Consider the following 12,225-nt stretch of genomic DNA (forward strand, 5'->3'; position numbering starts at 1 on the left):
TATTCTCTTCCTGATCCACCCTCTGACTGTTCCCCATCCCATACCTCCTCCCCGCCCCACTATCTCTTCAAGGATGTCCCTCTCTACCCCCCCACCCCACCTGACCTCTAAACTCCCTGGGGCTCCCAGTCTCTTGAGGGTTAGGTGCATCTTCTGACTGAACCCAGATCCGGCTGTCCTCTGCTGTATATGTGTTGGGGGCCTCATATCAGCAGTGTATGCTGCCTGGTTGGTGGTCCAGTGTTTTTAAGAGATATTGGGGTCCAGGTTAATTGAGATTGCTGGTCCTCCAACAGGGTAGCCCTCCTCAGGTTCTCTCAGCTTTTCCCTAATCAACTGCTGGAGTCAGCTGCTTCTGTCCATTGGTGGTTGGGTGCAAATATCTGCATCTGACTCTTTCAGCTGCTTGTTGGGTCTTTCAGAGGACAGTCATGCTAGGTCCCTTTTTGGAATAGCTCCATAGCCTCAGTAATAGTGTTAGGCCTTGGGACCTCCCCTTGAGCTCGATCCCACTTTGAGTCTGTCACTGGACCTCCTTTTCCTCAGGCTCCATTTACATCCCTGCAGTTCTTTCAGACAGGAACAATTAGGGGTCAGAGTTTTGACTGTGGGATGGCCCCCCTCTCCCTCATCTGATTCCCTGTCTTCCTGCTGGAGGTGGGCTCTATGAGTTCCTTCTCCCTTTTGTAGGGCATTTCATCTAAGGTCCTTCCAGGTCTGTGGTACATTATCAAGGGTCCCCCCATGTCCTACCTCCCAAGGTTACCTGTTTCCATAACTTGGCAGTTTTTTCTATTATCCAGTACCTTTCAGTTGCTGTTGTTCCTGTTTCATTAGCATTTAAAACTTTTAGAGTTAATGAGGCATTCACTGTTCAGTGTATCCTTGGGGCTCTTATCGTTTCCCCTGTTTGTTTTAGAAGCATCTCTTACTGTATGAGTAGATCTCTCTACAATTGCCTGTCGTACATGGCTATGAGGAGTACCTCTGCTATATTTTATGTCATGTAAAAAATTGTTTCATTTTTATTAGAAACATATGCTGGTGGGTTATCAGTTTTAATTTGTGATAGGATCCCCCATAATAGCCATTGTTTTTAATAAATGTGTAATTGTAGAACTGCAGACCTAAAGGCAGTTAGTTACCCATTGAAACCCCGAATACGTATCAATAGTATGATATATATATTTTAGCCTTCCAAATTCTATTAAATGAAATACCTCCATTTGCCAAATTTAATTTCTTTGTTTGCCTTTAGGATTACTAACTACAGGTAAAGAAATTTGATTATACAAGGAATAATTGGTACAATTTTTAATGATTTCATAGCTTGCTGCCACGTCACTGAAAACCTCTTTTTCAGACCTTTACTATTAATGTGATATGTTTCATGGAAAATTTGATGCTTCTAACACATTTGCTATTGATAATTGATTTATTTCAATTGTGTAAGTGGTCCTAGCACTCCAGTGTGAGGACAAATAGGAGTTACAGGTATGGGCATCTTCTGTCTCCAATTGCCTTCTGCTGTTGCACAAATAATAAGGTTAATTCTGAGTTATCAGATGTAAGTTCAGCAGTTTCTATATATAAAACAACTTCTGCATATTGAGAATCTAATAATATTTAGAGCTTCAGAAAAATCTAATAGTACCATAAAAATTGCATATAGTCCCGACTTCTGAACAGAAGAATAGGGTCTTTGAACTACTTTACTTGTGCTTCCTGATTCATAACCTGACATTCCTGATTTATTTGCATCATTTAAAAGTGTTAAAGCTTTGAAGAGCAGTGTTTTTTGTTTTTTTTTTTAATATTTTTTGGAGAATTCATTCTGTCCTTTTTAAAAACTGAAGTCTTTTCTTTTTTTTTCTTTTGGTATATTTATTGTTAATTTCTCCCAAGCAATTACTGCAAGCTCTTCTGCCAGTTATCATCATTCATCCATAATTTTGTAATTTGGACCTTTGTATATGAGACTATAATCTCTGGGGGATCAAATTCTGTTGACTGACAAAAGTCTTATTCTGCCTTTAATAATTAATTCAGAAACTTTTTCTATATAGGTTTTTAATTTTTTAGTATCTTTATATGGTTAAAAAAAAGTCTATTCTAAGATATTATCTTCTCTTTGACAAATGATTCCAGAATGATTAGATAGTAAAATAACTAAAATAAAGTCAAGTTTAGGATCTAATCTGTCCACATAGGCATCTCTTTTTTTTCTTTCTTTCTTTTTTTTTTCTTTTTTTGGTTTTTTTTTTGAGACAGAGTTTCTCTGTGTATCCCTGGCTGTCCTGGAATTCACTCTGTAGACCAGGCTGGCCTCGAACTCAGTCACATAGGCATCTTATAATCTCTGTTCTACTTGGGTCCATTCCTTTTCTGCTTCAGCCATTAATTTTTGTGAACTGTTTAAATTTGAATCACACTGAAGGATTTGAAACAAATTACTTATCTCTTGAGTAGTTAATCCAGTAGTAAGGCATAACCAGTTAATATCTCCCAATAATTTTGAAAATCATTAAGGTGTCTTAATTTATCTCTTATAATTTGAGCCTTTTAAGGTTGAATTTTTTTTTGTTGACTCAGTTTAAATCTTAAATAATTTATAGAATTCCTTTCTGTATTTTTTTTTCAGGTACAATCTGTAGCCCCCAGTAAGGTAAAAATATTTTTTGTGTTTCATTAAACATTTTTTCTAAGTTATCTGTATCAGCCTCAGCCAATAAAGTATCATCCAGGAGGTGGTAAATACTAAGGAAACAGGTTACACGTTATTGCTAGCCACTGATGCACAAAAGACTGGCATACATTGGACTATTTAACATTCCCTGAGGAATACGTTTAGCATTATTATACCTGGTCACAATAAAAGCAAATTTTCCCCCTGTCTTGTTTTTGCAAGGGAATAGTAAAAAAACAAAACAAAACAAAACAATCTTTTAAATCTGTATCTATTGTAGGCCAATTTCTAGGGAGTATAGAAAGTAAATGGATTCTGGTCTGCAAAGAACCCACAGGCTGCGTTACTTTATTTACCACTCTTAAATCTGTTAACATTCTCCATTTTCTTCATTCCTTTTTTACTACAAAAACCAAGAATTAGTAGACTCCTCAGTATGTTTAGCATCCAGTTGTTTCTGCACCCGTTGCTCAAGTGCCGATAGTTTCTCTTTTTTTCAGGGTCGTTAATCTATGAACAGAGGCCTCTAGTCTAAATCTGGAGAGCTAATTCCTTCTTTTTTCTACTTATGGACAACCTGGTTAGCCTGTGCTCTTCCTTGATAATTTTTTTCCAATACCTTTTCCAGGAATATAACCCATTTTAAGTACAATCTTACAAGCTGTTTCTGAAATTGAAGGAATACTAATTTGAGTTCCCCATTGTTGTAACAAATTCTTTACCCATAGGGTTATGGCTATGTCAGCCACATACAGTTTTAACTTTCCTATTTGACCTTTTCCATATACATTTAATCCAGTTAACACTGGTTCACATGAGATACCGTTCCAATAGCTATAAACTGAGTGGAGACTTCCTGCAAAGGCCAATTTTGATTCTAAGATTCTTTAGAAATTATAGATACATCTGCCCCAGTGTCCACTAGACTGCTAATTGGAATATCATTTACCTAAAGTTTGGCCTTTCATCATTAATATTAGAAGGGGGTACCCACAGTGACACACTTTCTCCAGCAAGGCCACAACCTTCTAATAGTGCCACTCCCTGGGCCACGCCTATTCAGATCACCATAACTTCCAGATCCTCCCATCCTCTTTATTGGAGCTGCTTTGCCTTTATGATATAGGAGTAATAGTAATTGAGCAATCACCTGGCTCTAATTGTATGGTTTTCTTAACATGAGCCTTGATTTTAATTTCACCTTGATAATCTTCATCTATTAATCCTGGATATTCTTAAGTTGTGAAACCACTACTTCCCAAAACTATCTCTACTCTTGCTGTAGGAATAGGATTGTATGCACACCAGTGGCTATTTTATAACAAGGAAGTTGTAGAGATAGTGTAATATAGTGCCAAGAGCAGCACTACCTGAAGTAGCATGCATTAAATCTCCAAAACTGAGTTTACATTCCCGATTGATTGCCTTGTTGATGAACTATTCCATTGCTGACAGGACATTGTTGGCTTGTGTTGTTTGTTCTTGAACCCTGGGATAGTTCCCTTGTCTGGTTTCCTGGTGGTAAAAAATCGCCTTGAGATCTCTTGTTGATTGACATTCATTAGCCCAATATCAGCCTTTTTCACATCTATTGCCAATTTTGGTGGTATATTTTATTTATTTTGAAATGAGGCATTTCCTTTAGTAAGCAAATGTCTACATCTTTTTTATTTTTCAAATATCCAACCTTCCCACAGTTAAAAGCATTGTGTTTTCTGAGAGTTAGAACCTTTAGCTAATGTTTGTCCAGTTGAAGTTGCATCATATGCAGCAAATTGATATCATATCAGTAGAAGTTTTAAATCCATTCTTCTAGGTTTTAATGGTCTTACTGCTTTTTGGCATTCTTTATTTGCATTTTCAAAAGCCAGAGATTTAAGTAGCGCCTTTTTTTTTTGTTTGTTTGTTTTCAAGACAGGGTTTCTCTGTGTAGTCCTGGCTATCCTGGAATTCACTCTGTAGACCAGGCTGGCCTCAAACTCAGAAATCTACCTGCCTCTGTTTCCCAAGTGCTAGGATTAAAGGCGTGTGCCACCCCCGCCCAGCAAGTGGCCTTTCTTACACCTGAATCTTTGCTCTTTGCTCTGCTGAAGTTAATCTTTGTAAAAGTCAATGAAAACCTTGCCAGGACCTTGGATAATTTTAGTAAAAGATGGGGTCCTTTTTCTTGCTTCTTCAACTCTGCTCCAAGCCCTTAAAGCCACTAAATGACATTGTGCTATAGTAGCATCATCAAGTTGCATCTGCTTATACCAGTTAGCAAATTGACCCTCACCTAACAAATTATCCTTTGTTATATTTATTTCTATATTTATTTTTTTAGCCTGGTTCCATGGCTACCGATTCCTCTCTCCACCATTGTAATTGAGGTCTAGCTTCTAATATACCTGTCATTAAGTCCTTCTAGTCTTGTGGAATAATTCTTTTCTTGATAGCCCAGTTGTTTATTACCTGTCTCACATAGGCCGAATGTGTTCCATATGCTACCACTGATTCTTTTAATCGCCTCAAATCTGCTATATATGTAGGTTTCCAGTTAATCTGAACATACCCTTGAGGATGTTGAATATCTGCCAGGGGTTACTGGAAATACTTGAGGTTTCTTTTGTAGACCTAGGTGATAGATCAACTGTTGAATTTCCCATGACCTCTGTCAAAATCCTAGAGATGTGCTTACCTCCTTGTAAGCACGACTTCTTTCAGCCTCAGGCAGTCTCCTCTCCCTCCTGGTCCACAATTTTGGGCACGAGCAGACGACCCATACAAATCTCAGTCCCTTCTGACCATGGCCAGCCATAATCAAAAGTAAGAACTCCAGGTTGCCAGCACTTTCTTAAGACCAAAGGCAGTACAGCTACAAATTCTCATGTAGCCCTAAATGCAGATTCTCTAGAGAGAGAACATTTCTTCAAGGTTCAAACAGTCTCAGAACAATTTCTCAGCTTCTCTTGACCATTGACTTGAGAATTGTAAAGGCTTTGCTGAATCATTTCACTCAAAGCCAGACAGACACAAAGGCTTTTCATATCACTACAGTTCCCGGCACCCATGTTGAGTGGATCTAGCTGTTCTTCAGCTAGCTCTTACAGTCTCTCTGCTTCCCTTTCTGCCATGTTCCCTGAGTCCTACCTGTGGGGGTGTGTTATGTCCTTTGTGAGTGAGCAGGAGTGTGCTGTCATGTGTCCTTTGCAACTGGGTGGGAGTGTGTTGTGATGTGCCCTTTCTAGCTGCGCAGCAGCATGATGTGGACTTGCTCTTTGCGGCTGGGCTCCACAAATCTGCATGTTGATTGGTGGTTGTCCTCTGCAATGCTCTCTGTCAGTTGCAGAGAGAAGTCTCCTTGATGAAGACTGAGAACTGTGATTTTTCATGTGAGTGTATGGTCTTTCTGCACGTCTGTGTACCACAGGCTTGGTGCTTCTGAAGGACTGGACTTAAGAGATGGTTGTGAGCTTCCATTTGGGGGTGGGACTTGAACCTGGGTCTTCTGCCAAAGCAGCGAGAGTTATTAACACCTCAGCCAACTCCAGCCCATAGGTTCTCTTTGGGATCACAACATTATTAAAGTCCCTGAATTCTGTAGTTTTTACTTATGTTTCTCATTGCTAGAGATACTTATAAATAGGGACCATTACCTTGAGAAAACCCTCCTTTCTTTTTTTTACCCCCCACAGTTCCAAGATGAAATGGGATTCTCTAATATGGAAGACGATGGCCCAGAAGAAGAGGAACGTGTAACAGAGTCTCGGCCCAGCTTCAACACCCCTCAAGCCCTACGGTATGCTGGCTGAGACTTAGAGTGAAGGGATTAAAGTATTTTGAAAAGATCTGATTTTGTTTTTTAAATTATAATTAATCTTTAATTATAAGGGGATATAATTAATCTTTAATTATAATGTTTAGGATGGGGAGCCCTGGAGGTAAGTTTGTTGTCAAGCAAACAAAAACAGTCTCCTTGTTTTGGGGCAGTGCAGCTATAGACAAAGCTGTATCTGTTTGGGAAAGGAGAAAAAGTATAGCTGGGCCTTAGAGCAGCTCTTCCAGGCAAACAGCGCTGCTTCGCAAGGCCAGCCACAGAAAATAGCCTCCTCTGAATGTCCTCATGATGCTTGTGTTCATTGTTCGTCACTAACATCTATTTTGCCACTTAGGCATTGGTTGAACAAACATTCTGCTATGATGTCCTAAGAGCCAGAAGCAAGCCTTTTTGTATAAAGTTAGTAGTAAGCGATAAGGAGTGACGTGATCTTCTATGACCACTTCCTGCTGACATCTGGGTGTCATAGTTGGGGATCCAAGAAAGCTTGAATGTTGGCCAAAGTCAGGAAAAGCAGGCTCTTTACTTTCTGTCCCAGCTCTGTGGGACACAGATGGGAAAGGAGATAGGGAAGCACAGGCCTGGTTGGAGCAGTCCGTGAGGCTGGACTCCCTGGGGTAATATGCTGTGGCGCTGGCCCCTGGAGCTGGTCCAGGTGCCAGAGCAGTTTTCAGTTGATTTTAAATCTGCTGGAACAGATCACTAGAGAGAGAAGGAAAAGTTGAGGAATTTAGGGGAAATTTTTATCCAGAGTGTACATTTGAAATTTCCTGGCCCACGATCATGGTAGTTGGCTGAGGGGAGTCCCAAGACCAGGGGAGAAAGAAAGCTCCTACCCTCAAGAATAGGCAGTAGGGGCTGGAGAGATGGCTCAGTGGTTAAGAGCACTGACTGCTCTTCTGAAGGTCCTGAGTTCAAATCTCAGCAACCACATGGTGGCTCACAACCACCTGTAATGAGACCTGATGCCCTCTTCTGGTGTGTTTGAAAACAGCTACAGTGTACTTACATATAATAAATAAATAAATCTTTAAAAAAAAAAAAAAGAATATTGAATAGATGGGACACTTAGGTTGTTGGTTGACAGTACTTATGTGGAGTCCATTTTACCTGGGAGATTCAAATCAGTTCCATGCAACCTACAAGAATTTTTTTAAGTTCATCAAAAGAGATAAAATTTTAGATATGTTAGCATTACCACTGTGTGTAATCTCTATTGAGATCCACATTGCAGAGAAGACAGTAGACTCACGTGTTTGAGTCATGGTAGGAGCTTGGGACTCAACAATGATTCAATAAATATACACCAAGTAGGTTCCACATCTATTAAAAGTGTCAGACATTTACTGACTACCTGAACAGTCAAGCTACATTTTTTTCTTTTAAAAAATCTTTTTATTATTGTCAAGCTATGGAGGAGGAACTTGGAGGAGCTCTCTGTTGTCTAGGCAAAGCAGAGCAGTCAGCTCCCCAGTACTGAACTTGCCCACAGTTTGTACATGTCCTGCAGTGGGCGAGGGGAAGGGCAGTGTTTCATAGAGGGTGTCCTTGCCACAGTTAAAGCATGTTCTGGGTAGAGTTCTGTGACCCATCATTTTCTTTGGAGACCTTGAAGTTACTGCTAGGATCTGGAGGTCTCTGTCAGTCATAGTAAAGTGTTTTGCATTAAACATTTTAAAAGCCATATTTGGCAGATCTCTGAAAAGTTTTGAGAACCATTATTTATTAAATATATCTAAAGTAGATGAGTGGTGGTGGCGCAGGCCTTTAATCCCGCACCTAGGAGGCAGAAACCGGTGAATTCCTGAGGCTAGCCTGGTCCACGGAGAGTTCCAGGACTACCTGGGCTACACAGAGAATTCTGTCTCAAAAAACCAAAACAAAAATTAAAAAAAAACAAAAAAAATTTTTTTCTTTTAAAATTATTTTTATTATTGTACTAGGTAATTTCTGTTTGTTTATGTTTTGTTTTTTTAAAACAAGGTTTCTCTGCATTTTATCTTTGGCTGTTCTGGAACTTACTTTGTAGACCAGGCTGGCCTTGAACTCACAGAGATCTGCCTCCTCCTAAGTGCTAAGATTAAAGGTATGTACCACCATACCAAATTTAAACCCTAATTTTTTTTTTGTTTTTTTTGTTTTTGTTTGTTTGTTTGTTTTGGTTTTTCGAGACAGGGTTTCTCTGTATAGACCAGGCTGGCCTCGAACTCAGAAATCCACGTGCTTCTGCCTCCCAAGTGCTGGGATTAAAGGCATGCACCACCACTGCCCGGCTAAACACCAATTTTTGAGTTGAAACTTTTTTAGTATCAAAATAAAATTATTAATCATAGTGTACCATTATCACACAGCTTTTTAATGTGACTTAGTTATCCTAATAGCTAATGTTCAACAAAGGGAGCTAAAAAAGAAGCCAGATTGATGGTGCTGTGACCCGGGGTAGACCTTAGAAATTCATAAGTCTTATTTTTCAAATATATCTTATTATTAAACATGTTATTTATCTAAATTTTCTAGAAAGCCTGGTATTGAAAACATTAACAAAAACCTAAATAGTTAACCATAAGTCTTAAATTAATTTTTTGTTAATCTAAGTATATCTTTATAATCTTAAATTTTTATCATCATGCAAAAATCAATACCAGTCCAAAATATTTTGTAGACTTGTTGCTTTCTTCCTCTAAAAAGAGATGTAGCGGTAAACTGAGGGCTCAGCAGGACTTATGCTATGTGGTCATCTTAAGATTGTGACACCATGTGGTGTGTTCCCTTTAACCTTAGTAAAGGTGGTGATCAGTCATGCAGGTGCTTACATTTTGATGAGATCATCAGCTATGATGGAGGAGAGTCACTTGGTTGTTACTAGATAACCTTTTTAAAAAAGGAGTTGAATCTAAATTACATATACAGTATATTTTAGACAAGAGTAGGGTCACATATATCCATTTATAGATTTTTTTTAAATTAGAAGCCTCTTGTTATAAGTTTTAAACCAAATTTTGTTACAGATTTTATAGATTCTTTCACCAAATCCAATGAATTTACAAATGCTGACATGAGTTTACGGCATAGTCTTAAAAGATTTCTTGAGAGCAAAGCACAGAGAAAACATAGGGATAAAGATTTAAGAATGGAAAATTGTAGGACCGTAGTGATAAGAAGCTTTGCAATCATTTGGATGTTCTGGCAGAAGTTGTTATAATCTGTGAGAATTTGAAACTCGAGAACACCATCTTTGCCCCTTGTTCTATACTAAGGCCATGCTGTTTTCAGTAAGATAGCTAGACTTTAAGAAAATCTCTGAGTCCCCAGAGAAAAAGTGGAAGGGTCTTAAAAAGAACTCCACCCCAGGAGGGTTAGGCAATTAAGAGACCAGTGAGCCACAGGGACAAGGAGGGAGGGACAGCTAGAGTTCCACCTGATGAGGGTCCCAGCAGTAGAAGCCTTGGGACTTTGCAGCTTGGGGAAGGGAGGCAAGGAAGTGTCCAGGCCCCGGAACTCACAAGGAGAGATGGAGCGGGTAACTCCAAGGCCAAGGGGGTAGGAAAAGTGTTGCAGACCTTGGAGCATGTAGAGAAACTATGGAATTTAGCAGGCAGGTCCTAGGGTAACATGAGGAAGTTCCAAGGATGTAGGGAGGAGCCATTGGGGAGTTAACAAGAATTTCAGTCGGGTTCTCCCCAAGCACATTAAGAGATTGAAGTCTCTGAGAAGAGGTGTCCCTTTTCCATGTGATAGGGGCCCTGTTAGGCTAGAATAAGTTTCCTGTCACAGTGATGTAGCTTTTATGATTAACGTTGACAAAGCAGGCATCTCCATAGTGACACTTACTAGAAGGGGAGACAATTGGGTAGAGCAGGTAGAAGAGAAAATAGTTGGAGAGGTGCAAGTATCTCTGTAAGTAGAATTGCCCATGTGGGGACACCCCAAAGAGCATAGGAGGGAGATGCTCATGTGGTGGGTACCACAAACTGCATAGGAGGGAGATGCCCATGTGGTGGGTACTGCAAAGAGCATAGGAGGGAAGAAGCGCCTGAATAGACAGACTCTAGAATCACACTGGTGGGTAGCAAAAGCCAGCAGAAACAAGTGATCTGTGCGTATCTTAGAATAGATCAGCAGCTTGGTTCAGAGTTGCCAGATTCCTTTGGAAGGGAACTCATTTATGCCAGGATCTGGGAGCACCAATGTGACCACATCTCTCCACCAGCTGTACATGACTTTTGGAAGGGCCCTGGGCTAAGCACACAGGTCCCATTTCCATTTCTCTTCCTGCTTTTATAAACTGCCATAGGAGTTTCTCCTTGATACAGACTCTTCCACATTTGCATTTAGGTGTCCTAGAAAGACCCCGTTATGTGCTTTCCTTTTGTGTCATTCTTGTCTAATGGCACTGTTAATTATTCAGATCTGCCATAGCCTCCCCTAGCTCAGAATTATCATGTTCCACCATGGGGCTTAGCAAAGCCACTAAAGCCCTGTATCAGTCATTGGTCCTCAGCTCAGAGTCAACCTCTTAACTTTCCTGGGAACACAGTCCAGTCTTACTTACCTCAGAAGCAACCACTCATTCCTCATTCTCTCAGTAATGCCTAGCCTCTACTGTCTTCCAGTCCCTAATATTTCTAGGGACCTTAGCTGATGGTAACCAGTTGTTCCTCATGGCTTGTTCGTGTTGGTCTGTTGTGTCTGATATTCCTCCAGTTGCCTTTTTTTTTTTTTTTTTTTGGTTTTTTGAGGCAGGGTTTCTCTGTGTAGCCCTAGCTGTCCTGGAACTTACTCTGTAGACCAGGCTGGCCTCGAACTCAGAAATCCGCCTGCCTCTGCCTCCCAAGTGCTGGATACTGTCAGAGCCTCTCAGGAGATAGCTGTATCAGGCTGGCTTGTCCTTCCTTCAGTCTCTATTCCATAGTTAGTCTCTGCAACTCCTTCCGTGGGTATTTGGATTAAAGGCGTGAGGTACCACCGCCCGGCTCCTCCAGTTGCCTTTGATTATGCCTTTTTTCCAGGAGAAGTGATTAAGTTCCTCTGCTTGGACAGCACTCAAGTTTGATCCTTTCATCTGCCCCCATGTCTCACAGTTTCAAGGAACAGTCTGAGAAACTCTATTACTAAGTTTCTCCTGGGGCAGGAGAAATGGCTCAGTAGATGCCAGCAGTTGCTATTCTTTCAGAGGACCCAGGTTCAATTCCCAGGACCCACTTGGTGGATCCCAACTGTCTGTAACTCCAGTTCCAGGCATCTGATATCCTCCTTTGGCCCCCTCAGGCACAATGTCCTTGTGTTTTGTGATGCAAGACTCATTACACACACATATGTCTTCTATTCACTCCACATAGGAAGCCCAGGCCAGACCCAAGTACAGATATGAACAAGTGATGAACCAGTGAGGTGTTTTTACAGATTTACTTGTTTTATGTATATGAGTACATTGTAGCTTTCTTCAGACACCAGAAGAGGGCATTGGATCCTATTACAGATGGTTGTGAGCCCCCATGTAGTTGCTGGGAATTGAACTCAAGACTGGAAGAGCAGTAAGTGCTCTTAACCACTGAGCCATCTCTGTTGTGAGCCAGTAAGTTTTATTAGGTTTAATTACAGAAGCAGAGATGGCTCAAAGACACCCCAGCGTGGGTGACAGCTCATGAAATCTGGAAACCTAGAGCACACTGCAGACAGCTCAACAATTTGGAGTGTTCTTTCTTTTCTTTTTCTTTTTTTT

The 12,225-nt window shown here is 40.4% G+C and overlaps 1 protein-coding gene across 11 annotated transcripts in view; it reads left to right on the forward strand.

Annotated features, from left to right (window-relative positions):
* LOC116093143 (GON-4-like protein) overlaps positions 1 to 12,225 on the forward strand; it is a 79,618-nt gene that overhangs the window by 32,385 nt on the left and 35,008 nt on the right. For 9 of the 11 annotated variants that reach the window (XM_031374420.1, XM_031374418.1, XM_031374427.1 and 6 more), the window contains 2 exons: positions 2,642 to 2,665; positions 6,361 to 6,464. In XM_031374420.1, coding sequence (XP_031230280.1) covers positions 2,642 to 2,665; positions 6,361 to 6,464 — 128 coding nt within the window. The remainder of the gene's footprint in view (positions 1 to 2,641; positions 2,666 to 6,360; positions 6,465 to 12,225) is intronic. The other 2 variants (XM_031374425.1, XM_031374426.1) reach the window with 1 other exon arrangement.

This window comes from Mastomys coucha, unplaced genomic scaffold, assembly GCF_008632895.1.
Source record: "Mastomys coucha isolate ucsf_1 unplaced genomic scaffold, UCSF_Mcou_1 pScaffold16, whole genome shotgun sequence".
NCBI classification, from domain to species: domain Eukaryota; kingdom Metazoa; phylum Chordata; class Mammalia; order Rodentia; family Muridae; genus Mastomys; species Mastomys coucha.